At 44.0% G+C, this 25,695-nt stretch overlaps 1 protein-coding gene across 1 annotated transcript in view; it reads left to right on the top strand.

Annotated features, from left to right (window-relative positions):
• Positions 1 to 18,992, top strand: part of EEPD1 (endonuclease/exonuclease/phosphatase family domain containing 1) — a 62,407-nt gene extending 43,415 nt beyond the window's left edge. Inside the window, exons 3-7 of the mRNA XM_032708467.1 lie at positions 7,193 to 7,303; positions 10,573 to 10,707; positions 11,961 to 12,093; positions 18,139 to 18,333; positions 18,440 to 18,992. Coding sequence (XP_032564358.1) covers positions 7,193 to 7,303; positions 10,573 to 10,707; positions 11,961 to 12,093; positions 18,139 to 18,333; positions 18,440 to 18,639 — 774 coding nt within the window. The 3' untranslated portion in view covers positions 18,640 to 18,992. The remainder of the gene's footprint in view (positions 1 to 7,192; positions 7,304 to 10,572; positions 10,708 to 11,960; positions 12,094 to 18,138; positions 18,334 to 18,439) is intronic.
• Positions 18,993 to 25,695: the final 6,703 nt, after the last annotated feature.

The following is a 25,695-nucleotide window of genomic DNA, read 5'->3' as shown; positions in this document are numbered from 1 at the left end:
TTGAGAACGCTGTGATTAAAGGAGAGTTTTATGGGCTACAATCTGTTTTTTAATCATATATTCAAAGCTCAAGAAAGTAATTTCCTCTTAGATATTACAAAGAATTAAACAGTTGGGTGGCTGTGGTGAGCTATAATTCATCTGGGAGGGCAGTGTAGAAACCCACTGCTAAGTTTTGCCAAAATAAGTACTCAAAAGGGAAAGCAAACAATGTGGGAGTGCAAACTTAGGCTCCTACCTCTCCCCAGCTGATCCTGTAAAGCCTGACTTAAAAAAAAAACACACAAGTGACTTGATTCAAATAGGTTTGTATATGGAAACAAACCATTAGACACTTTTGATAACTGAGATAATGTTAAGCTTATCAGCATAATTATTTCCCGCACATTCATGAAGTACAATAGGTGAGTAACACAGCAGTGGCAGGAGAGAGGCGCGTGTCCAGCTGGATTCACATCCATGTGCAGGTTCAAAAGAGAGTCAAGTTCAAGATGGGGCTCAGATACCTGATGTGGGAAACAATGCCTTCGAGTTGAAAAGCTTTCCAATCCTGCCAGGCATCATTTAGCTGCTGCCAAACCGAGAGTGCCTAAATGATGGGGTCCTCTGATGCTTTGCCAACCAATGCCCCTCTGCAGACACAGAATTACACCCCTCTGAAGCAGGCAGAGGGACTTGGACAACTTAGTTTCTAGCCTATGTATAGTTGGGCTTTAAAAATGATCCTTCCTTGTTCTGTCTCCTCTGAGAAGCTCAGTCCCAGAGGTTTCCTTTTCTAAGTAAGCTTAGAAGTGTTTTTTGCAGCAAAGCTGGGAATTCAGGTCACCACAACACTGCTGGGTGGTGAGGCTGCAGCATGGTAAGTGTTGACTCTGCAGTCCATAACGTGGTGCCTGGAGCAGTCATTTAGGAGCTGAGTGAGAATCTGATCTTCAGAGGAAAGAAATCCTTCCTCTATGGGTGTCTGAGTTACTGGTATGCTCTTTAAGAAGCAGAAGCAGCACATTTTCTACAAAAACAAATGAGTTCATCTGGAGTTGATGAAAAAGCTATAGGTGCCTTCAGATGGACCAAGCTTTGGGACCCCAATTTGCATGCACATTATGCCAACAAATGATCTTTGTATGTCCATAGCACACAAAGGTATGTAGAGGTGGTGACTGTGCTTACAGGTGCTATATTATTTCTGAAGAGACAGTGTGGAATATTTGGCTTTGCTGAAGGGCTTTACCTTGATTTCACCTCTCACAAAATTTATGGAGCTTTTAATGTTTGTGAAGAACGTGGAGGGTAGCAAGGATTTATTCAGTCATGAATCTGGATGTTTTGGTTTAGTTCTAGGAACGACAAATCAGCATAAAAAGGGTGGGAAGGTATTCCCCCAGGTCTCAATGACCCAGTACAAACAGGACACACTAACATGGCCAAAAGGACAGATAAGCTTTTCATGAGGAAATCTGTGGCTTTTGCCCTTTCAGTAGATTGGTTCCTTATCTTTTTTTTTTTATCCTAGAATTTTTCTCCTAAACCTTATAATTTTTTAAAAATTATTATTTCTTCAGCTCTAATGTCATTATAGATTTATGTACAATATGGAGAAGTAGAAAATTTTTTCCATCACAGATATATATATATATATATACATGATATATATATATATACACGTGGCTGAGAATGAAACTGATTCCCTGGAGGAGGGTTGTTCTCCTTTGAAAACATCCATAATTATCTGCTTATTGGACCCCCATCTACCTGCCAAGTTTTATTTGCCCTTATAATATCAACACTTGAACCACACAAGCAATAAACATTATGCAGTTTTTAATGAAGTCTTCCTAGAAGGGACTAGTTTCATGGGCATGTGAAAAATCTTGTGTCTTAACATAGAGTCACTCCAACTTCCCCTCATGTTACTTACATGGTTCCTCTGAAGAGAGTTTGTGACTGCTTCCCCCATGGCAGTGGATTCATCTAGTTCTTGTGTGTGTATTTTTTTTGCTGTGTTGCAAACAGGAAAAGGATATGCTTGAGGGAAAGGCAACAAGCAATAAAGGCCTGAGATAACACTGCTGTCAGTGGGAAATGGGATCCAATGCTGAGTCTCTGTTTCAACCTTTAACCACAATAACGCTTCCTTCCGTGCTGTTACCTTTGGTTATAGGACAATCCAGATGTCTCTGAAAGGCCTGATGCTCCTCCATGTCCTCTTCCTGAGTTGCTCTAGCCTTTGGGAAGTCAATTCAGTGTTATCTGGCTGCAGAAGTGTGCTGAGCATCCTGGCCTGGCTGTGTCTCGCATCCCCTCTTGACTTCTGTTGTGCTGTCATGTGTGCCCACACCAGGACAACAGTCCTGAAGCCTCTGACCTTTCCCTACCCCTACCTCAATAGCCAGTTCCATAAAATACAGCACCCACAAATCTCTCCACCCCTTAACTCCACCTATTCCTATTCACAAATTCACTAACACAACAGTCTTCTTCTGGGACATTAGTGTCAAATCAGGAAGTGTTGCTTGAAAACCAAAGGTGTTGATTTCAACTTCTCAGAGATATTTGTAATGTTTCTGCTCCCAACTTTCTGGGTCAGGCTTCTTTAGGGTGCACCAACTGTAGCTGTATCCTGTATGTGGTAGATTGAGTCTGTTTTTTCAATGAGAAATAAAAGTCCAGTTGGATGAATAAAGAAAAGGATAATGTGCATTTAATTTTTAGTTTATACAGTACATAGGGATGGAGCAGGGAAGTCATGTATGTATTAAAAGATGGATTAAAAAAGAGCAGTGCCAGATGGTCTTATGAAGCCACTGTCCATTTTGTTGTATCTTCTATCAGAAATATATTAGACCATGTTTCAGGATGAGAGTTTTATTGAAGAAGGTTGGGGAGCTTCTCCTCAAGTGCCACTGCACAATTTAGGTGGTATATCTTAGAGATCTTCTGTTTACCCTTTCCAGAAGCACCAAATCCATCACTGTGAGATGCTCTGTAGCATGGAACAGCCCTTACCTTGAACTCCAAATTTCTTTCGCTGTGTTGATGGGGAAATCTTTATTAATATGACACCTCCACATAGCTGAGATGATAAGGAATTGATACAAGTCTCTTACTTGCCGCTGGTACTCATTAAAGCTGCTCCCTCTAGTGCTTGCTAAAAGAAAAGTGTGCATATGTGTCATTTTGAAAGGAATATTTATTTCCTAGTTCTCATCTCTCTTCTTCATTAAGAGAAATGAAAATCACCTTTGCTTTGGTGAAGCAGATTGTTTACCTTAACTGCAATGCCCTTTTTGGCCTGAAAGCTTCTGTAGTAATTAACCAAAATGGACATTTAATTTCTTTGAGTGCCTTTCTGAAGTTCGGGTGATGATTACTGCACCAGGATGCACAGTGTCATAACAATAGGCTCACCCTGGAATCTCCTCCTCACTGCTCCTTCTCTCTTCACTCTTCTCATAGCCTCTGTGCTTGAGAAGCTTTCAAGTCTGAAATGATTATTAAACCCTAAGACATTGTTTTCCTGGGTCACATTTAGTTTCCTCAGGGTTTAGGAGTAGTCCATCTTCTTTTTGAGCTAAAGGGAAGTCGCTGGCTCAGGGTGGTCCCAAGAGCTGGTATTACAGGAGTAATGCTTGTCAGGCAAAAATGTGGGGTGGTGTCATCATCTGTCAAGGATGGTGCTGCTGCACAAATGGAACTGGATGCATAAATAGCACCCCAAAATAAAACACAGAGTAACCAGGGCATCCTGAAGAAGAGGTGGTGAGAGCTGCTTATGGGCTACTGCAGGGTGCTTGCTGTCAGCTCTCCTAGTGGGCAGAGTTCCTGCACCTGAAGAGATCTAACTTTATGCACAAATTAGATGCTTTTACTGGCAGTGTTTGCAGTGTCCTGGGGAGGCAGGTAAGTGTGTTAGGGAGTCTGTAACTTCCTCATAATCTCCAGCACGTGCCAGCCCAGCGTATGCTCTTTTATGTACTCCCAAATTCATCCAAGACCCCTTGCTTTCCCCTCTCCAATCCCTCCTCAAATGTGCATTTCTTCAGCTTCTCCAGCTGCCCTCTGTTCTTTTCCAATATCAGTCATAAGTTCATTACTGTACCTGTCTCTGCTTCTGGACAGGCTGGGAGGAATGGGTGCCAACTCTTTATCAGGGTGGACAAAGAGCAATTATGTCTTTGGAAACTGTCTTCTTGGGAAAGTGATGTATTGCCAATAAGCAAAGGCAATGGAGCTTGTCCCAGTTCCTGGAGTGGTGGCCCTTGTTGGCACCTTGCGTGCCAAATGGGGGCAATCATAGACTCGTAGACTCATTTTGGGTTGGAGAAGACCTTTAAGATCATTGAATCCAATGGGCAGGTAGGTACCTGGCACAAGGGAGTTGACCTCTCACGAGCACAGGCTGCTCTTTGCTTAGAGCCTGGTGCTGCCATGTTCCTACTCCCTGGCAGAACTACCTATCCCACAAAAACCAGCACCCAGCTGGAAGAGAAACTGTGGGGGCATAGATGTAATACAGGGCATAAGTGAACAAGCCCTGGTACTGTTGGTCTTATGGTATGCGTGTGAGCTTTGACTTGGTATGTGTAGCATGTTATGAAGAAGCTGATTGAATTTCATGAAAATTGCAGCCTGAAGGACTCTAGAGAAAAACAAAACTAGAGCTTTTTTTCTTAAGAGGATTTGGGTAAAATAAAAAAAAAAGTTGTTCTTATTGGCTGAGATTTTAATTTCCATTTTTCTTTACCACTTGAAGAACTGCTTCTCAAAGGGATTGGCATAGGTCTAACTTAGCTTTGCAGAGAGAAATGGCAGGGTTTTTTCATTCCCATTGTGGGCTAGGAGCTTGCCTGTATATTTTTACTGCATGAGGGAAAGCGTAATGTTGGTTGACGTTGGGTTTTGTGGGCAGAACAACATGATTTGAAAAATGCCCTCCTCGCTTCAGCAAAAAAACATGACCTCAGCAAGTATGCTGTCACAGCTTCAAAATCTTGTGTGCCTGTAAGCCCTGGAAAATGGGCACAGACTGAAGTCAGCTGCTTAGGCCAAGTTCTCCATTGCTGCAGCCGTACTCAGAATGGGCTGATGGCTTTTTTTTCTGAACAAACCATGTAATCTTATTTGTCATCTTTTTGTTTGCACAAAGTTAAATCAAGGCCTTAAAAAAAAATCGATTTGGAGGAAACAAACTATTCAAACTAGTTGACTGCAGATGCTCTTTTTAATAAAGTGATGGTTTCTGTAGGATTTATTCACCCCTGTCATATGCTTTGTGCTGGCTGGACTTTCTAGACAGCTGCAACTCAGAGATAAGTTAACTCTTTTGTCAGGTTACAGTTGAACTTCTAAATTTTTTTTGCTGATTTAAGTTATTTAAATGTTAAAAAACTCATTCACGAAATTCACCCTGTTTAAAGACATCAGAGTGGCACCAGGAATGAGTAATTATTGCTGCTGTGATTTACTGTGTTTGTTGGGGTAGCACCTGGTGATAAGTTGAGAATCAGGCTCTGTTCCCAGGCCATGCAAACACTCTGTGTGCCTCCTTGTTTTATAAATCCGCCCAGCCCCAACTCTACCTCAAGGTACATAATGGGCAACAATGTGGTGTGTTAGTGTGGCATCTCGAATAAGAAGCCCCAGCCAACTTCTACATGTCAGAAAACTGTTTTAAAAGGTGTGCCATGTTTTTGCATGACGCTTGGCCTTCTGAGGCAAAAAAGAGTGGCTGGGTTTTGTGTATCTGAAAATCACTGCTTACAGCTTCAGCCTCCAGGATGCTGAACTTGCAGACAAGGCAGTCAGTGCAAGAGCAAGATTTTATTTTCATTTTTGAATCAAAACATAAAATAAACATGACAATAACTATTCCATCATTTTACTGGTACCTACGTAGGAAACTCTTATATCTATGCAGCTCTGTCACTCTTCAAACTGCGTTTGGCATGCCCCACTGCAAAGAGTTGCTGTGTATACACTTATTGTTTGCCTTGAAAATCCTTCTTTGTTAAATTGCTGCTTGATCTGGAGGGACATTTTGGATACAAGATTTTGTCTGAGGGTCCTCTTTCACTATGAAAGCCTCTGCATTTTAACACAGTTTCTCCAGTGTCAGAACAAAATGATGCACAGTGGAAGTCCCTGTTGCTCTTTCACAGTGATGACTTTTAACTATCCCCTTTCCACGCAGCCAGAACCTGCAGCACAGCCAGGGTGTTTGATTGATGCCTATCTCTGCCAGCTTCCAGGCTGAGCCATTCTGGAGCCAGCATCAGCTTTGCCAAGGACTCTAGCTCCTCCTGTTAAGCCTTACTTTGAAACTCCTGGCAAAACGTATTCCATATTGTCCACATCAGTGAGTTCCAGATTTTCCAGGGTGGTTTTTATTAATATTTATTTATTTATTTATATATCAATCTCAGGATGTTACCCAGGTGGGCTCAGTGGTTCTCCACAGTGTCCACAGTTACAGTATCCCTGATCTGTTGGGTATTAGGGTGCAGCCTCTAAAGCTCTGACCATGTGCTTGGACACATAACAGTGTCTGAGTACTGTGGCTGTATAGCAGTGACCAGGAAGATGAAAACCTCTAGGGAGCATGAGAAGGACGTGCTGAAACTGCGTGCGAGTGTGCAGCCACTTCCCTCATGCGTGGAGGTTCTCAACCATATGTCCCTGGCATAAAGTCAGAGGAACCTTAGCCCCAAAACACCAGCTATTGAGCTCGGCCTACACCCTTCCTCTTGTGTCATGCCAGTGGCTGCATTGTTGGAGTGGAGCCAGCCACGCTGTGGGAGCCTCCTGACCCCTGGGAGTATTCAGCAGCTGTTCCTGAAGCCCCTGGTAGGGATGGGATATGGTGCAGTCAACATCTTTGGAAGCAGCACAGAGGCAACTCATTTCCAATCAAACAAGTAGCTTTGGAGGGGAAACAAAAAGGGTCTGAGGGAGAAACATTCTACTCGCAGCATTTGCAATAAGTTATTTTAATTTTTATTAATCTCCAAGTCAGGGGTGAGTCAGCCTGGGATGTGACTCAGACCACCTCCTTTGTGAGCCTTCAGGGAGGGCAAAGAGCACAGCCTGTGCTCCACGGTGCCTCTTACCAATGCTTTATTACATGCTTTATTTTGCAATTTTTTATAAACCCTACGAAGCTGATTTTTTTTTTTTCTCTTTCTTTTCTCTCTAGTTTTGTATGGAGCTGAACCAGCCGACGCTGCCAAACATCCGCAAGTGGAAGGGCCCTAGAGGATGTTGGAAGGGTGTTGTTTCCGAAAAGCCCTCAGGCCAGCTACACAAGGTACATTAATCCCTAAGTCTGAACTTTGGCTTTGCTTTCTTTTCTTCCTTTAACCAAGGATGTATTTTGAATGTTTAAGGCAACACACATTGCAAATCCTTTTTGGAAAGGTTCGCATTTCTTGTTTTTTATGCTGACTGTCCCTATAGCTTTCAATTAGATTTCGTGATTGATGTTTTGGAAGAATTGTGGTGTGCTTCTAAGGAGGAAGGTGTGTGTGTATTTGTGGGAGGTATGGTGGATAAAGGCAGTACAGAAATACAGAAGAAAGGCTACACATTAGGGCAAGGAAAGAGCCCTCAGTTTTGCCCCTGGTAGGCAGCAGTACTTGTGAATTTTTTTGTGCTGATCACCTGAGATTGTTCCCTGGTGCTGCACTGGCTGGCATTTGTAAGGGCTCCCTATTTTCCTAGTTTGCAAGTGAAGAGTCTGCAGAGGGGCCATGCAGCCTGCCGTCCTCACCTAGAAGACTTTATCTCCTACATTCTCCAGAGTGCTTTGCACAGGTGTTAAAAATGCTGTGGACACCATTTGAAACCTGCACCATGCATCACTGTGATTTTCCCTGCAGCATCTTCTGCTGTGGAAATATGTGTATATATACTGTAGAGAGGTACTAATTTATGTGGTGGTGACAACTGCACCTGCTACCTTTGACAATATTCAAGATATAGCTGCATTGGGCTGGACATGACTAACAGTGCCCAAAAGCAGTGTCTCCCAAAGGAAATGTCTCTCTTTTTCCCTTTAAGGGTGCTATTGAGTTTTCGGAGGAAGGTCCTCCTCGAGCTCAAGCCTTTTGTTGCTGATCAGGGTCATTTTCATGATACAGTCATCAGAGTGGGGATGTTGTTGTGGGGTAAAAGAGGGAACGAAGACCTGTTATGTAACAAGTGGTGCCTTGCAGTACATGAGGCTGTCTTGAACGAGCTATTTGATCTGGAATGATCTATTCTGAGCACTGTTGTTACTGTGGCTTCAGTTGTGTCCTGTAACCACTCTCCTTGGAATCCACATTTCCTTAATTTGGCTTTTCCAAATCAGGTTGCATCCCTGTTCACTGGTGATTTTTGGGAGGCACACCTCTTTTTATTGCCCTTCTGAGTAAAACCCAAGAATGAAGGGGAACAAGAAACCAAACTCCAGCTAAAACCCACCACCCGAGCAGCACAAGGATTGGACTGTAGCTACCACCAGACAGGCATGGAGGGTCTGAATGTGTCCAAGGTTTAATACAATTCACACTTAATTGCAATGCACAGTGCAAATGCCCTTCAGGGCATTTTTTATTTTATTTATTTTAATTTTTATTCCTGGCTGGAGTTTTCCTTTGGGATCTCTTGGTAGGCCAGATCATTAAAACACTGAATATAAATAGTTGTGCAAAACTGTGAAAGTTGTTCCCTCCACTTTTTCTCTTTTCCCGAGAATTATTAATAAATGTCTCAGAATTTCTATGTTAAATCCAGAGTCTTCCATCAGTTCTTTCTTGAACTGTATTTCCAAAGATAACAATGGCAGCTTTGACTATGGGCTGAATAAATAAAACTTATCATCCACCTTGGTTTACTGGTAGGGAAATAAGGATGAATGGTTCCCAAAATTATGAGAGAAATGTGTGGCCAAACTAAGAATAGAAATTTTATCTACTGACTCTGCTTTTTAGCTGCTTTAACAGAAATCTGGCTGTGCTGGAGAACCCTCCAATAAGCCAAAAAGTCTCTTCTAACACTGGGCTAGTTAATGAGCTAGTCAGCTAGTCAGGTTTGAACACCGCGTACGCAAATGCAATGCCATGAGGTAACACAGTGTAACCTCATGAACAGAGCATCTTCGGCACAGACCAATCTCAGGAGACTTTACAAGGCTGAATAATGCAAAATACTGGATGGTGCTTCAGGCTTGTGCTTCCACATACGCCGAGCATTTGGCCTTCAACCAAGCAATGACTTTTGACCACCATGTTGATGTGAAGACTGGAGCCGGGAAATAGCAAACAGCTGTTGATAACAGTTTTATTCTTCCACATCTTTTCCTGTAGCAGTTTTCAGACCTTAGACTTCTGACTGGGGGAATAATTTTGTCAGTATTTAAGGGTTAGTTATCAAAGGAGCTGCCAAAGAATTTTAGCCAACCTTAATACTTTCAAGGCTCTTGGAAAGTCAGTGGAGCAGTTAACACTTTTTTATTGCAGCTGAAATGGACAAAACTCTTTTTTCCGGTGGATTTAACTATGATTCGCTAACAGAAGCGAGTTTGAATGGTGCCAAGGAAAATGGTGTCTGGGTGATGGGAGGAGAGGCTTTGAATTAGATACTGTTGCTGATGCAACCAGGGTAGGCAGCTTTCTGAAAATGCCATACAGGATGAAAGGAGCACAGAGCTGAGTGTGCTGGAAAACAGAGAGCAAAGATTGACAGGGCTGAGAGGTCTAGACCAGATTTCATGCCAAGAGACTGAAGGGGGCAAGGTGTTTTTAGCTTGCAGGCGACAGAAGGCTGTGAGATGGCATACGACCTGTGGAGAAGGAACAACTGTGTGCAGCATTGTCTACTGCAAGCCCTAGCAGTCACCCAGTGAGACCACAAGGCACTGAGCTCATGGTTAGAAAAATAATCCTGTGGGTAAAGAACTACCTCATTATTGACCGTGCTCAGAGGAATCCGGTGCTTTGCCTGGACTAGGAGGAAACAAAGACCACATCAGCCCAAACACACACATGAGAGGCAGCATCTTTCACCCCTGTGGTGGTCTTGAACAGGCCCTGCCTGTATAAAATAAAACAGATTATTAAATCCTTTGCAGGACCGAGCAGTGCTAAAATTACCTGAGTACCCAAAATTACCACCGTGCAGGTGTGAGGGGCTGTGAGTAGCATAGCAATGCACGTTTCAGCTTGGCATGCTCAGTTTTCAGTGAAGTCAGTGGAGGTGCCCGGGAAGCATTCCTCCCACAGCTGGTGGGGGGGTTTGACTGGGGTGCGATAAAGAAGCGTTTCCACCTGATCTCTGTGTCTCCTACTGGTAGCCTAGGATGCTATTTCTCGTTTACACATAGTAAGTTGGGCTGCCTTCAGCAGGCGCCATGCCTACATGCTTCGTCTTCTACCACCTCTGCATATTTTGGGAGTGATGTGTGCCAATGCCAACAGAAACAGAAGTATTGAAACTTGCAGGTGCAAGTTTCATCTGTGGGGCTGAATTTGGGCAGAATGTTTTGGTTTTACCTTCTTATAACTGGCTTTTCTCTTTTCGTTTTTTTAATTCCAGGGAGTTGAATATTCTGGCTTCCTCTGGGATACAACAGCTGGCATTGAGCTGAAAGACGCCTCATCTCAGGAGAGCGCACAGACTAACGGCAACGGGAGGCACTCATATCCTCACCCGTATCTTGCACATTTCAAGGTAACTGCCATTGTGCCAGCTGACCCTTGCAGAGATTTTATTAGAAAGAATTTGGGTAAGATGAAAAGAGATACAGACTTCTAACAGATAAAAATTTGCATGAGCCTCTAACCTATCTCATCACTGTCCCATGGCTTGATTATGGACAGGTGCTTAGTGGACATATGGTAGTTCACCACAGTCAGTCCTTTCCCTTGCTCCTGTGGCAGCAAGCCCTGCTGCAAGGGAGCATTTGAGAATGTGAGGGTCAGAGGATCCTCAATACCATCCGTAGCCACTGACAGTGTGACAGAAGTCACCAGTCACCTTGTTCATCTTTTACCAAATTAACACAGGCAGAATGAGGTGTGTGTCCAGCGGCAGTCAGCCACAAGGCTGTTATTCTTGTCAGTGCCACAAAGAGGGATAAGTCCAGGGAGAACGGAGACAGATTATGTGTGTGTGTGTATAAGCCACAGTGCTGCAGAGAGACTTGGGCTAGCCTGTCTTATGTTGCTATCATACTGCAGAGTTTCCATTACAAAGCTTTTTCAGTAGGCTGAACCCATCTAAAACAATGTCATCAGTTTTGGAAACAGTACTTGTACATAAGCTTGAGCAAACATGTAAGCAGAGGGAGCCCATCTCTGCACAGGCTATGATGGAGGAGTCCAATTTGACATGTCTGGTGATGCTTTGAGAGAAGCATTGATCAAATAATTATGAATAAATAAATTACTAGTAATTAAATAATTATGCAAATAGGTCAATATTAGGAGTAAGTATTACTCGTTCCAAGTGATTCCCAGAAGGTAAGAAGAAGATTGCAGAGAGCCAACAGCTCCTTTCAAGGTACATTAAGTTTCTTGGTTAGTCTCTGTGACGAACCAGGGCTAATCACAAGACAGTAGTAATTAGCTCCTGTAATGACCATGACATTATTTGTAGCTTATTAATAACTGGTTTTACATAAACTGATTTTCATAAGCAGCTGACTTCTTTCTGCAACTGTGGTGGAAGGGAGCTGTTTGCATATGCAAACCAGTTTCACCAGAACTGAGAGGCTTTCAGGTTAAGGCACACAAAGCTGCAAAATGCCTCCCTCCCCTTCCTCCTCAAAACAAGACACACCAAAACACACCACCTACATAGCAGAGGGAGTCCTAGTCCTCCAAATTTACTACTGAAAGTACTGGGAGCAGGCACGTGGTTTTGCTTTGTGACCTTCCGTGCCCTGTCTGCACGGCATTGATTTCTCCTCCTTCCTCCCCCAGGTTGGAATGAATGATCTAACGGTGGTTAACCTTCACCTGGCCTTGCCATCCTCAACGGGAGAGAATACCGGGAAGAACCACGACAGCCACAAACTGGCAGCCTGTGCGCAGAGTTTGCAGGAGACTCTGAAAGGTAGGGCAGGTTTTTTCCTGCCAGCTGTCACGTGCACACTGGTGTTTATCTAATTAAAAGGAATTTTAAAAAGAATAAAATCTGCTTCAGTGAGCATTTCACAAATATCCTCATCAGCCTCACAATTGTCTTTACCCGCATTTGTATTTGAATGGTGCATAGCATGACAAATGTGCTTTTCTCTTTCTCCTTGTCTTATAGTCTTTCCTAATTAACACAAACAGCACAGGGAATCCTACTGACTTTGACATAATTTTTTCAAATGAAGTTCCTTCTGATTTTATGCTACTGTAAGAGCAAGTTCAGCCAAAGGGAAAAAAATGACACCAGGGTTGAGACCCTATTTTAAATACTTTGTGGAAATGACACCTATCTGATATCAGAACAAAGCTTAATTTTTTTTTCCCCTCAAGAGAAGTAGGTTTTATATATTTACTTTTTGGATAATTGAAAGCTCTTTGGAAAACCCAATGTAAATCAGGAGGCAGCTGCTAATGAGAAAAGAATGACACCAGAATGTAGATCTGAACTTGAGCAATGTAATAGCAGTTGAATTTCTCTACCTTGTTTCTGCGAATTTACCTCTTACTTTGAAGCTTGCAAATTATATTCAGTTTCCTATGAAGCAGAACAAAACGTTTCAGATGTTGCTGATCTTGTTATAGGAATAGAAAAATCTGACTCTTTGTTTACTGCTTAACAAAGATGTGAAAGGGTTGCAAGGTTGTATGCGTGATGATTTTCAACTTGGCCCAGTTTAATAAGGTTGGTCACTTGGAAGCGTTAGTATCCCACTTGTATAACACCAGAGGTATTTGCAGTTTTCATGCGTGTTGTATCATTGTTCCTTTTGAGCTGCAGAAGTCAGTCAGAGCTATTTTAAGTGCTACTGATTAAAGTATTTGTCCACTTACTTTAAAATTGGAAAGGATGAAGGTGAACAAAAGGATTGTTTGTTTAATCCCCAAAGGCTGAACTGAGACACAAATAAGTGTGTAGCTCTTCTGAAGTCAATCGAGTTGCACTTCCACTGCGTCTAAATTTAGATTGTTGGCATTCTCTTTATGTTTTAATTTTCATATGGGAGGCACGTTACTGGAGCAAGCTTGTTCTTGGCTTAGTCTTTCACAAAAAATGAGATTCAGATTCCTCCAAACCTGTGGGATGCAGGTGTGGTTTCCTAAACAAATGGAAGCGCACATGTGTTACTTTGAAGTACTGAATTACCCTGCCAAAATGAATGTCATGCTTAAAATTACTGCCATCCTTCAATTTCTTCCAAATCAATCCATAAAATATGGGTAATAAGAACTTATTCGTCTGTGGGTACTGCAGTAAATTTGAGTTTCTGTTCCCATTTTGCTAACAGATGCCTGTTTAACTATCCTTTCTTCTTACGAGGAGGCATGTGAGCATCTGAGGAATGTTGTTTACTGTTTACTATCCACAGCCTCCTGTAATGCAGAACACTAGTGTGCCCATATTTCTCCATTAGACAAGTGGGTCCTGGTTCCTTTTTCCACCCTCTTTCTTTTCCTTCGTTGGTACTGGAGAGATGTGGTGGCTGTTGGCTGCTCGTAGCTAACTCTTTGCAGCAGCTCTTCTGTCTCCTCTCAGGAATTCCATGAGTTCGTCTTCAGTGCGGTGAGCATGGGCAGCACACAGCTGCTATTCTGAATGTAGTGGTTGGACCCAGGGCTCAGGGTATTGGATGGATTGAGAGCGGTCCTGAGGAGAAGAACGTGGGGGTATTGGTGGATGAGAAGCTGAACATGAGGCAGCAATGTGTGCTTGCAGAACAGAAAGCCAATCACATCAAAAGACACATGGCCAGCAGGTCAAGGGAGGTGATTCTCCCCCTCTACTCTGCTCCCGTATGACCCCATCTGGAACAGTGCATCCAGCTCTGGGACCCCCAACAGGGGAAAGACGTGGAGCTGTGGGACTAAGCCCACAGGAGGTCCATGAAGATAGTCAGAGGGCTGGAGCATCTCTCCTATGAAGAAAGGCTGAGATAGCTGTCGTTGTTCAGTCTGGAGAAGACTTTGGGGAGACCTTATAGTAGCCTTCCAGTACCTAGAGGGGGCCTACAAGAGAGCTGGAGAGGGACTTTTTACAAGGACATGTAGGGATAGGACAAGGGAGAATGGTCTTAAACTGAAAGAGGGTAGATTTAGATTAGATATTAGGAAGAAATTCTTTACTATGAGAGTGATGAGGCACAGGAATAGGTTGCCCAGAGAAACTGTAGGTGCCCCATCCCTGGCAGTGTTCAAGGCCAGGCTGGGTGGGGCTTCAAGCAAACTGGTCTAGTGGAAGGTGTCCCTGCCCATGGCAGAGAGGTTGGAAATAAATGATCTTTAAGGTCCCTTCCAACCCAAACCATTCTATGATTCTGTGATCTTCTCCCATATGGCTTGGCCATATTCCATGGGTTACCCATGCATCACTAGGCTTACAAGACCTTTGAGAAGCAGCAGGGAGCCGCTTCGCAGCCAGTTTACGATCACATACTTCTCAACATCTGCATCTCACTCTCTCCAGGAAGGATTTGGAGGTTTAAGGGTCTGTTTAATTCATGAGGGAAATCATTCAGGGCATGGAAAAATCAGAGAGAGTGTCCTACAGGTGTCACTTTGGACTGCAGCAAAGCAAAGGAGGGTTTCACGGTTCCTACAGGGAAGCAGATTTCAAGACTGCAGACTTTCTGCAGGCACTATCAGTCCCTCAGCTGATTGCATTGGCACACCAGAGCTCAGCCACTGCGGCACAGGGCTGAGTTAAGGCAGTGCTTTGCTTTTGCTGGCCAAGAGCCACCCACAGGCACTGCTAAAATTCACTGGTGCTTCAGTGAGTTTGAAGATGCATTTGCAAACAGACTAGACGTTTTCTTCACCTGAGGAGTTCTCTGTTGACAAGGACATGGTTGTTTTGGGCCCAGTGGGTCTGAATGTATTTGGGAGCACCAGTGAGAGGTAATGAATGGGACACGTGCCTGGCTGCTGCGTGATGTATGCCACCACATCCAACAGATGGAGGCTCTGGGTTCTTGTGGACAGTACAGTCTGTGTCAGTGGCTTTTGCAGCAAAAGATGGCTTGGTAGCAGAGCACCTGCTGCTCTGTCCTGTTGTAGAAGGAGAGGAACCAGATTGCATCGGCTGAGGAGCCTCTGTCTCCTAAGGAGAAGGAGAATCAAGCCCTACCAGGTTTAAACTTATTAACTCCAAAAGAGGAAAATCACAGCACAGCACCAGTAGCACTGTCTTGATTTTCTTTTTTTCCCTCAACTCATTGTAACACTGGATATCATGACTGCAGTTTTTGATCAGTTATCATCTCTTGTTATGAAAAAGGGCATGATTTCTTCTGGAACTTTTGCTAAGTTTGGCCGAGAGCCATTGAGGCTGATCTGTGAGACCCCTGAGAGCTGCAGCTGCTGTGGGCAGCTCTGCTCCCTGCCTCTGCTGAGAGACCCGGGGGTGTCCAGTTAGGTGCAGTCACGCACTCGGGAGGATCCAGGCGGGTTCACTTCCTTCCCTCCCGCTGTTTGATGTCTGTCAGGATCTTGGGATGCAGACAAGACACGAAACCTCAGTGCTGGCGTGCATTGACGTTGCTGTCGCAGGAGCTGGCAGAGGTAGGAGCAAAGCTGAGAGTGAACCAGGATGGGGGAAATGAAGTTGGTGGTTGTCTAGAAAATTGCTGTTTCTTGCTCTTCCTTGCTTAGCACAGGCTACCTGATATATTCCCCATTGATTTGCAACCTGGGGAGCCCCAGAAGCTCCTGAGAGAGAGGACCAGAAGCAATCCTTTCTCTCCCCGGTGGCAAATTTGGTTCCAACCTCTTTAACATGCACCAGCCTATTCCTTCTGTCAACTTCACACTGTGTAACGATTTTATGCTTAGTTATTCTACATCCAAAAGCCTAAGTGGGTGAAGAATATAGTGATTCCCTCCCTGAGCAGTTAGCTGCAGGCTGACTTTTTACCTCCTTCCGAGCACACATCCAGGTGCTGGGTCTTTTAGCCTCTGCTGTTTCTGAACTGTGTGGAATGGAGCAGTCAATTAAAATTTTCACTTGCAAGTATGGTGGTTTTTTTAATAGATTTTTCATGTGAGGGAAATAGGCTTGAAGATTTGCTAAAAGAAGTGTGAGTAGTATAGAATAGAATAGTTTTGTGCATAATCAAGATACTGCTGTTAAGATCCCTGCCTCCCTGTCATTTTTAAACACCACCCCCCAAGGATGTGCTCCAGAGGTTTCCATAATGACCCTTTCCCACTTATAGGGCCAAGCTGAAAGCAGGAAGGAGCTGAGTGCTGCCTGGGCCATTAAGCAAGTGTTAGTACTGAAGGACCAAGATGGTTCAGTTGCATTTCCACCTTCCTGGTCCTGCCAAGCAAGAGATCTTGCAAGAGATCTTTGTGATGAGAGGCGTGCAATACCACCAGCTCACAGCAAGCACTGTTCTCCCATTACATAAGCACTGATTTTTCTTTTAAGTTCTGGTGGAACTTAAAACAACTCAGGTTGAGATTCAGTTTTTTTTATTTCTTTCAAAGATGGGAAGACTGCTGTCCCAAAAACTTTATAGAATAATATTTAAGCTTCATGTTATTTACAGTATGATTTGTGACTTGCAAAGGGTAAAGAAATCACAAATATTTTCACCATCGCCCCCCTGCATCTTAGCAAACAGCATGTTTTGAAGTATTTGTAAGTCATATGTCATCAGTCTTGCTGCTTTTGTGCCCTTTCCCAATTCATCTTGCAGTGCAAGGCAGAAGTGGAATAGATTTTGTTGTTGAGCTTGTGCTCCCTCTCCTGGATAGTGACTTCTACAGCAATAGCACAAAATGAGGTTCATTCAAGAGCACTAAGTGTGGTACATAGATTCTGTCTGTCCACCCCACCACCTCCCACACTCCAATCCCAGGAAGGAAAAAGCTTATAGGCTCTCACAGTTTTCTTTTCTGAAGACAGCTTTGGGATAATTTTTTTGTGCATTTGTGCCTCCTTTTTAGCAACTTTCTTGACAAGTTGTAACACAGAAGCATCTCTATCAGCTGTCAGCATTCTTCAGTTTGTCTTCTCAGATGTTTCTGGCAGTGGTTTGAGATGGGCACTGAGACATGGGCGTTGTCATCTTACCCCAGTGCACAGCTGGGATGTCTGCATCCACATCTGTGCAACTAGGAAAGCACAAATTGTGGATATGAAATTAGGGTCCAGAGTTTTTTTTCTCACTCATTCGGGTTGGAAATACAATGCAACTGAAATAATTTTCTGTTCACATGAAGACAGGATTCTTTGATGAGCATTTTGAGTCATTGCTTGTGTTTCTTTGAAAATTCAGCCCTAGGCAAAAATCTGAAGTATTCAGAGTTGAGCAGTATCCTTTCAGTCAGCCAGGCAGGAAAGCTGCTGTAGTCAGGGAGTGTCTGGGTAGTTTCTCAACTTACCTTCTGCTATCAGGCTTGCAGGCTGCTCCTCAGTCTTATTCCTTGGGATTTCTCAAATGCAGAGATTAGAATGAGCATTGCACTTTTGAGACTCTGATATATATCAGCATGAGGCTGTGTCTTCCTGGGTTCCCCACAAAAGTGTCCTTGACTTTTACAGAAAATCTGTAAAAAGACAATGTCAGGTCAAGTTAAAGCAAATTTGTATTTCTTGCAGGGGAAAAAAAAAAGAAGCTTACAAAGTCACAGATTCCTAAAAACCTCTAAGATAAGAACTGCTTGTCTTCGAGTTTGTCTCTATCAGTGAATAGCAAGCAAAAGGCACCAATGTAAATTAGATTATATTTAAAAACAAGCATCAAACATGTACCGGTTGGTTTTATTGTCATGAAGAGAATGGCCATGACTAAATAGCCAGTGAAAAAGGCTTTAGACAGCATTTCTTTCAGGAGTTCAGAGTACAGTCAGCTTTGCTATTCAGTATTTGTATTTTACCTCCTCCCATTTTTCCCCTCTCCCTCTTGTACTTCAGTGATGGATGTCCATTCCTCCCATTCTTTTCTATTTTTCTGTTTCCTAGGAGAAAAAGATGTAATCATCCTCGGAGATTTTAACCAGGGCCCAGACAGCAGTGACCATGACATCCTAAGGAAGGAGAAGTTCCATCACCTGGTCCCTTCCAGCACCTTCACTAACATCAGCACAAAGAACCCACAAGGGTCCAAGTCGCTGGACAACATCTGGATCAGTCGGAGTTTGAAAAAGGTTTTCACAGGTATAGTTGCTTTTTAGTGAGGTTGTGTAACCTTTAGTTAGGTTAGCAGTTTGTGTCAAATTTGGGCAGTATTACTTACCTTTTTCTCTGATTCTTTTTGATGCAGGTCACTGGGCTGTTGTGAGAGAAGGGCTTACAAACCCATGGATCCCCGATAACTGGTCCTGGGGTGGGGTGGCTTCAGACCACTGCCCAGTGCTCGCTGAATTTTACCTGGAAAAGGACTGGAACAGGAAGGAGGTGACACGGAATGGGAATGGGGTGACGGTTGAACGGAACGACTCCCACACTAAGCACGAACGATGACGTGAACTTGAGGGTGCTTCTTCTGCTACCCAGGGAGCAGTCAAAAGCTCTGGTCACTCACGGCTCTGTGGCAGAGCAGGACTGGCTTTCCCTCTCCCTCCTTCCTGCGTTCCTCCCTGCGCTTAGAAAGCATCAGCACTTGTTTTTGGTGGGCCTGGCTCTGCGCCCCTCCTGGACAATTGTGGACAGTGTCTCATGGCAGCAGAGCAGTCTGCAACTTTTTCTGGGGACACAGTGGACATTTCCACACCTGGAGATTTGGATGAGAATTGTACAGAAAATAAAGTGTACTTTTAATACTGTAGAGGATCTTTGCTAAAATACAGCTGAGCAGGGCTTGGCTGTGAGGGTGAGGCAGGTGTGATGGTTATTTTCCTTTGCCTCTTTGTAAATTGAGGTAATTAAGAGAAGCCCCCAAAAGAGAGACACAGTGGAAATTCTTGGCAGCTTGCAGATGCCTTGCAAAAGCTGCCAGAGCTGGTCCCTGTGTGACCTGAAGTGAGACCTGAGTGGTCCCTCCGGCTCAACCTGGAGAGACACCAGTCCTCTGCAGCCCCACGTAAGCACCTCTCATCCTTCCCCTTCTCCCTCCTTATGCTGCTGGCGGGGTCGTTTTGCCCCAGAATGGCTTCCTGGAGCTTGGCTTTGGCTTTTTGTTTGGTGCAGTGTTCAGTGTTGGGTTTTCTTCCTCCACACTAGCCTTCAGCAGGTGGGAAACCACCAACTGGTCCCTCTGCATAGCCAGAGGTCACTTCTCCAGTGCCCTCTTCCTTGTTCCCTCTTAGGGTTCTTGCAGGAACAGCCCTTGTCCTCTGGCCCTGCAAGTGGCATCAGAGAGGAGATGTAACCATGGGTCTTTGTCCAGGAGTTGTCATTCTGAGCGGGGCTCTGGGTTTTCAGTTTCTCCCTCTGGAAGACCAGGCAGTTATGCATCCCTTTCCTTGCTGCATAAGCCCGGTCCAGTCACCGTGACACGGAGTCTAAATACAGTGTATGGTCATCATGCATATGGCAGGGATGGGGTCTGCTTCCAAGGAGGTTCAGTCCTGGGTTGGGGACACTTCAGTCAGGACCCTACCACAACAGCACTGGGAATGGAGCATTAAATTTACCACCTACATAAATTTTTTCAGTAACAATTAATAAACAATTCTAGTGACCCAGAAGGGAAACATACCCGGACTGGAAAAAGCAATTCAGCATCTGCAAGAGAAATGTGTTGAGTGTGAAAAGCGCTGAGCTGCCCACTAACCTTCTGCTCTGGGCTGTAGATGACCACACATTTTGCTGCTGAGCAGCAAGGAAAGTTCTCTGGCGTGACTCATCGATTTATAAAGGGAAAACTACTCCTGACAGCGATGCCTGAACAAAGGAGATGTTGTAACTGAGGGGTAGAGAGTAAACAGTATCATAATCTTGCAGCATTTATCATCTCGTTTCTAACAACTCAATAGCCATAATAACTCATTTCTCAACAACTAAATACATTCCCATGCAAACACACATAGTTGAAAGGCTTTTCTGTCTATATGCAAAACTAAACCCAGAACTAGGTGGAATAATCTCAAGGTGACTCTCAGACTGAGGGAGTTTTCATGGACATTTCAAGAGATTAAGTGAATGACTAAAAGCTCAGAGCATCAGACCAAAAATATATCTTTAGTTGCACAGGTGAGTTTCTGCCTTTTAGCATCTTCTGGAATAAAAGTAGTACCTGGCTCACCAGGGCTGAGGGGGGCCTGTCTAGTTGTTTGGCCTCTTTGCTGCTCACAATGAAGGCTATTAAAACATTCTCAGTTAAATTATTCTCCTTTCCTGTTTGCTCTGACCTCTTTGCTTCATGGCAAAGCCTCTGGTTTGTCCTGGGGGCTTTTTAGAACTTATTTGGCAAATGTCCATTTGGTCACTTGACTTTGCAGTGTTGTTGCACTGCAGTGTTGCAAGCCATCTAAAAAAATGGAGGTATAATACAGGAGGAACAATTTGGAGAGCTGCTAAAAACCTCTGAGGAACAAAGACAACTAAATAAATGTCCTGGAGATGAACTTTCAAGAACCATGTTGTGGCAGCAGTGAGTGGAAGCTTGATCGTACAAGGTAACCAGCCTTGGTCTTGGCACTCTTGAGCCTTCATGAGAGTCAGTACTCAGTGTTTCTAGAAAATGACAGAAATGGGTCAGCCCAGGGGATTTCATGGTTTTCCTAGATATCTAGATTCTGAGATTGAGTTGATTTTTGGTTTTAAAACTGCTGTGTCGAAGGAGCATGCTGGCCATGAATGTGATGGGAAGCAAAGCTCCCGGGACAGCAGCTGCTGTTCCCTGGGAGCACTTAGGGTCATCAATTCAAACACTCAGAAATTAGGAGAAAATGTCCCATATTTAGCTTATGAGCATTTTGATAGCTGCAGGAAGCAAGGCAGAACCATGAAGGCATTTCCTGGCCTCCGACTTACCTTTTGGATTTCACAGTTTCATACAGAGTTTCTAGATGGGAAAAACTTTGTAGGAAGGAGGCTTACATTCATTTGTGTTTCCAAAGGAAAACACAAAGTTCTTCCCCATGTGAGGAGTTACACTGACTGTGAATAGGGGCTCTCGTGGGAAACAGCCTGCAACAGCTTTTTTTATCCCCGGAAGAGATGGAGCAGTGAGTCTGTGTGAACTTGCTGCTCTCAGGGTGACCTGAGGGTCTTGCCAGTGGGTTGCACAGCACTCACTGTCACCAATCAGCAGTTTGGGGTTGTTTCGCATGTTTTGCAGAGCAGGACACAACCACAATTGCAGATGAAGCCCTCATCTGCTTATTGTTTTTTTAGGTTTTTAAACCATAAGTAACTTCTATCTCCATTATCTGGAAGTAAGAAAGCTCCAGTGTAAAATCAAAGTAGCTAAAAGGACTTACTCTGGACTTACTAAGTGTGTTCACTTAGGAAATATTGTGGGTGGATGACCCTTTGATGACCTGTCTTTCTGGCCATCTCATAACCCTGTGTGGTATGTTCCCAGACTGAGGGATGTCCAAGTGTTATCTCTATCAGCTGTGTGAAAGGCTTCTTTTAAAAAGAAAAAGAAATGGAATGTGCACAGACTTGAATTGCAGTGTTGCTCAAACTTTGTGTGAAGACACAAGGAGCACCAGCACCAGGCTCTCAGAGCACTTTCCCTCTGGTTTTTAGGGAATGGCCTTCAGGAAAGCTCTTCCTTCTCCAGACCATTGCTTGAGACCTCCTTAATCGCTTGGCACAGTGGTAGATGAGAGGGACTGCCTTACAGCTAGATGGTTACTTTACCCCCTCCTGTTCCTATTGCTTGAAGTTAGCCTGCTCCCACAAAGATCATTCACATGTGTGCCTGGCTGGGCACCTCAGTTCTCTTGCATAGTCTTATTTGGGGGCACCTTAACCTGATTCCCTCAACTGTAGGACTATCACTCCTGTTCCTAGCAATTTTGTGGTCCTGTCACTCCTCCTCTTTGCACATGAGGCTTTCCCAGCTGCTTTAAAGGGACCTCTCACCCTGTCTCATCCACCCAAGTGCTCCCTTGGGTCAAGAAGGTGCTGGAGGGAGATGCATTTTTGCTAGGTTTCCTCCCTGCCTTCTGACCTGTGCCTGGGGGGGATGTATGGAGGCATATGTGGAGACCCAAAGGGTGGCAATACTGGTCAGCTGATACACACGGTGCTTTTCGCTGTCTGTCACCTCTGGGGTAGGGAGAGTTGTACCCCTGCTTGTAGCAGCATGCTTTGCTTTATGCTCAGAAATCAGCCTGTCCCAGCAGGCTGGGGACCCGCAGTAGCTCCTTTCTCTCTGCAGCAGGAAGGTAGTGATGTAACTGTCAGGGCTCCAGATTGGAAATGTGCGAGCACAGCTACACTTAACCACCTTTTTCGCTTCAAAACAGAAGGAAAAGGTTTTCTTTTGTCTTGCTACAGCTGAGGACCTGTGCAGGAGCCTCAAAGAATCAGGGTGAGTAGAGGAGATATGTGAGAGATTGCAAATGGGGAGTAAGGGGATAGCAGGAGCATGGCAACAAACAGGCGAGAATGGCATGGGGGTTCCCTGAAGTGATTCATGTCTAGGACATAGCTGCAACATGGAGGGTCCTAAGGAGAAGGGTGGAGAAATGTCTGACCAAGGATGCTGAGAGCTGGAAGAGTGTGGGACTGAGAGGCTGGGAAAGACAGAGGGATGGAGATGAGGGAGCAGATGGCGGAGTGAATCAACAGCTGGAGGCTTCTCCACATGGTTCTATGTGCTTGGTGATAAATCTTGCCCAAACCTGGAAAAGCTTCTTTGCTGAAATCTCTAAAGGAAAATCAGAATTACAGAGGACCTCAGCTTTACAACAGTGCCAGGAGAGGAAGGGGAAGAGGTAGACTCACAGATCACCTGTGGATTTTTTGGTGGATGGGAGTAAATTGACTTACTTTCTAGGCTTAGAGCTGCATGATGTGGTAGTGAATGTATTCCTTCAGGATATACAAGAAGGAAGATGAAGGACTAAGATTAAAAAAACACAGCCTGAAGGATGAGTGCTAGAGTCCAGGACAAAAGTCAAACAGGAGAAATAAGCCAGTAAGCTGGAGGAAACAGCCTGACAAGTCTCTTGTTTGGGATGCGGCACAGGATGGAAATCAGGCCCTAATGTGTATACATGAGACCTTCCAAGCACCATTTTCTGGGCATTGCTGAGTCAGGACCTGGACATGAGCCCAGCTCTGCTGTATCAGAGTAGCTGTGCAGGGTGCTGGTGTTGGCATGTGCTCTCTGCTTTTTCTCCAAAGCCCCCCAGCATCACATGGGCCAGTGGAGAAGGTCCCTGCAGGGAGGTGTCTGCCCTGCAGCACGACCAGTGTGCTGTGGCCTGGAGCCAGCCACTCCCATCCACTGGTTGCATTTCTCCCACCACTGAGTTTTGTTAGTAATTTTTTTCTTTTCAAACCCCTGTTTATTCAACCCAATCCTGCTCACTCATGTAAGCCCTATCTGTGTGGTCTCTTATCTATGTTCTTTCCTGCTTCACATGCTGGCCAGTGTAGTTCTAACTTCAGCCTCAATTTCTTCATTATCCAAAGAGCTGAAATAATGCTGTACTTCACCCAGTTGGTCCTTAGAAACCTCAGGAAAAGATGCTTAAAATCTCTAAGAGGCACTATATGATTTGGGAAGATACAAAATATTTCAGCAGCACCATAAGAAATTAATTTAGACAATTTTAATGGGAAGGTTATGGCTATGCCTTGAAAGATAATTCTGATGACATCTTTTCATTATTGAATCAATGTAAATGAATAGGTTTAAAATTCAATATCCAGATTTTCTGGATTTAATCTAATATAGACTTTCAGTTGTGAGAAGTCTGTAATTGTTCAGCAAAGCCAAAACAGATTCTCCCTTGTCTATAGTAAAGATACACAACAGAAAGGCACCTCTTCCATGCACAGCTTGGGATGTCCAACTTGCCATACAGCCGAGGCCATTGGAAGAGGGTAACACTCTCACACAACACAATATAACACTTCAGTACTCTTATCTCTCAGTCATTCTTTCATTTTTCTTTATTTGTAAAAGTTGTATAAAATGCCTTTTAAACTTGGTATGGTGAAACTGGGAGGCTTTTCCAATGTTGACCGGGTTTCTCTACAGGAATAATGTAGATACACAGCAAAGGAACCAAGCCAGACCTCTAGGAAAGGCTGTCGACACATCATTGACATCATGGAACTATATAGTGACATGAGCTCTCGTGCACTGCTGTCCACACACTCTATCACAGAACTCCAGTATCACAACTTAGTAACCAGCCTCTTCACAGTGAAAAACAAAAATTCAGAAAAATTTACAAAAGCTACACTTCAAAATTTGAAACACTTTTACAAAGGAGTAACTACAAATCTGATGCTGAAAACAGAAGCTGACAGCTTCACCTATTGCTACATATTGATCTTGACCACTTCCAGACTTCAAACTTGCACCAGGCAAATCTATTTCTAGAAAAATGAAGAATGGAAGTTTAATGGCACCCACTGCTTTGAAAGAAAGATGATGCCAGTCTTCAAGTAAAGCAAAAAAGGCCTGTAGTAGTGTTTAGGGCTACAGAGTGGTAAAGGAGTCAAGTGGCTGTTGGACAAAGGGCTGTAGGAATGGCATTTTGTGGCAAAGTAGGGTGAGTAGCACAGCCTCCTGGTTTTGAGAACACAGTATGCATGTGCACTTAGATAAGACACCACTACTGCAGGAGGAGGAAAAGCACTTTGCTTATGTAGAAGTCACTGGAGGAAGACAGGGATCTCTCCTGTAAGAATAAAATCAGTTCAAAATTGTCCTTTTCATAAAGAACTGTCTCTTTTCCATAACTCTGGATCAGAAAAGTGAGCCAGATTCTTCCATGGTGTAGCTCAAATCATCTCTGCCCAGTTTACTCCAAAGACAGCTTTTGACTGCAATCTTTGGCTCAACTTCAGCCACGTGTGGCTTTCTTGCTGTTTCTGGCAAAGGAGCCAAAACCTGGAGCAGGTGAGTGACTGAGTGCTAATGGGTCCTGTCAGGCTCCTGCAACACAGTTTCTACTCTGCACAGCTCTAAAACAAAGCTGGGCAGGCGAAGTCACCGGTGATCAAACTACACAGCCTGAAGGAGAGGAGGAGAGAAAACAGGGCTTTTATTTCAGAATACAGAGGCTGAAAGGCTTTCAGCTGCTGAACAATACTGACAACACAAAATTAAGGCTGCTGCAAGCAGTTCTTGAGCCCTGACTTGAAAATGACTAAATTTAGTAAATCTATGATCATTGAATGCATTTTCTTTTTTTGCAGCAGTCAGCCAGCCAGCCACTACAAACACACCTGCAATAGTATCTGAAAGGCAGCTACTTTTACAGGATTATTCATAAACCTTCAGACCTCTTAGCCAACTGAGAGCTTTTCCTCACAGGTTTTCCTATAGATCAGAAAATGTGTTCTCAAGACTTTACTGTCACGGCTGGTAATGTCCTGGGTGTAAAATAAGGCAGGAGGGTTATTCCATGTTTCTTTAAAGAACAGGACACCATGGCT

The sequence above is a fragment of the Chiroxiphia lanceolata genome, chromosome 1, assembly GCF_009829145.1.
Source record: "Chiroxiphia lanceolata isolate bChiLan1 chromosome 1, bChiLan1.pri, whole genome shotgun sequence".
Taxonomy (NCBI): Eukaryota; Metazoa; Chordata; class Aves; order Passeriformes; family Pipridae; genus Chiroxiphia; species Chiroxiphia lanceolata.
The sequence above is the reverse complement of the archived record's forward strand: the minus strand, read 5'-3'. Positions and strand labels throughout refer to the sequence as shown.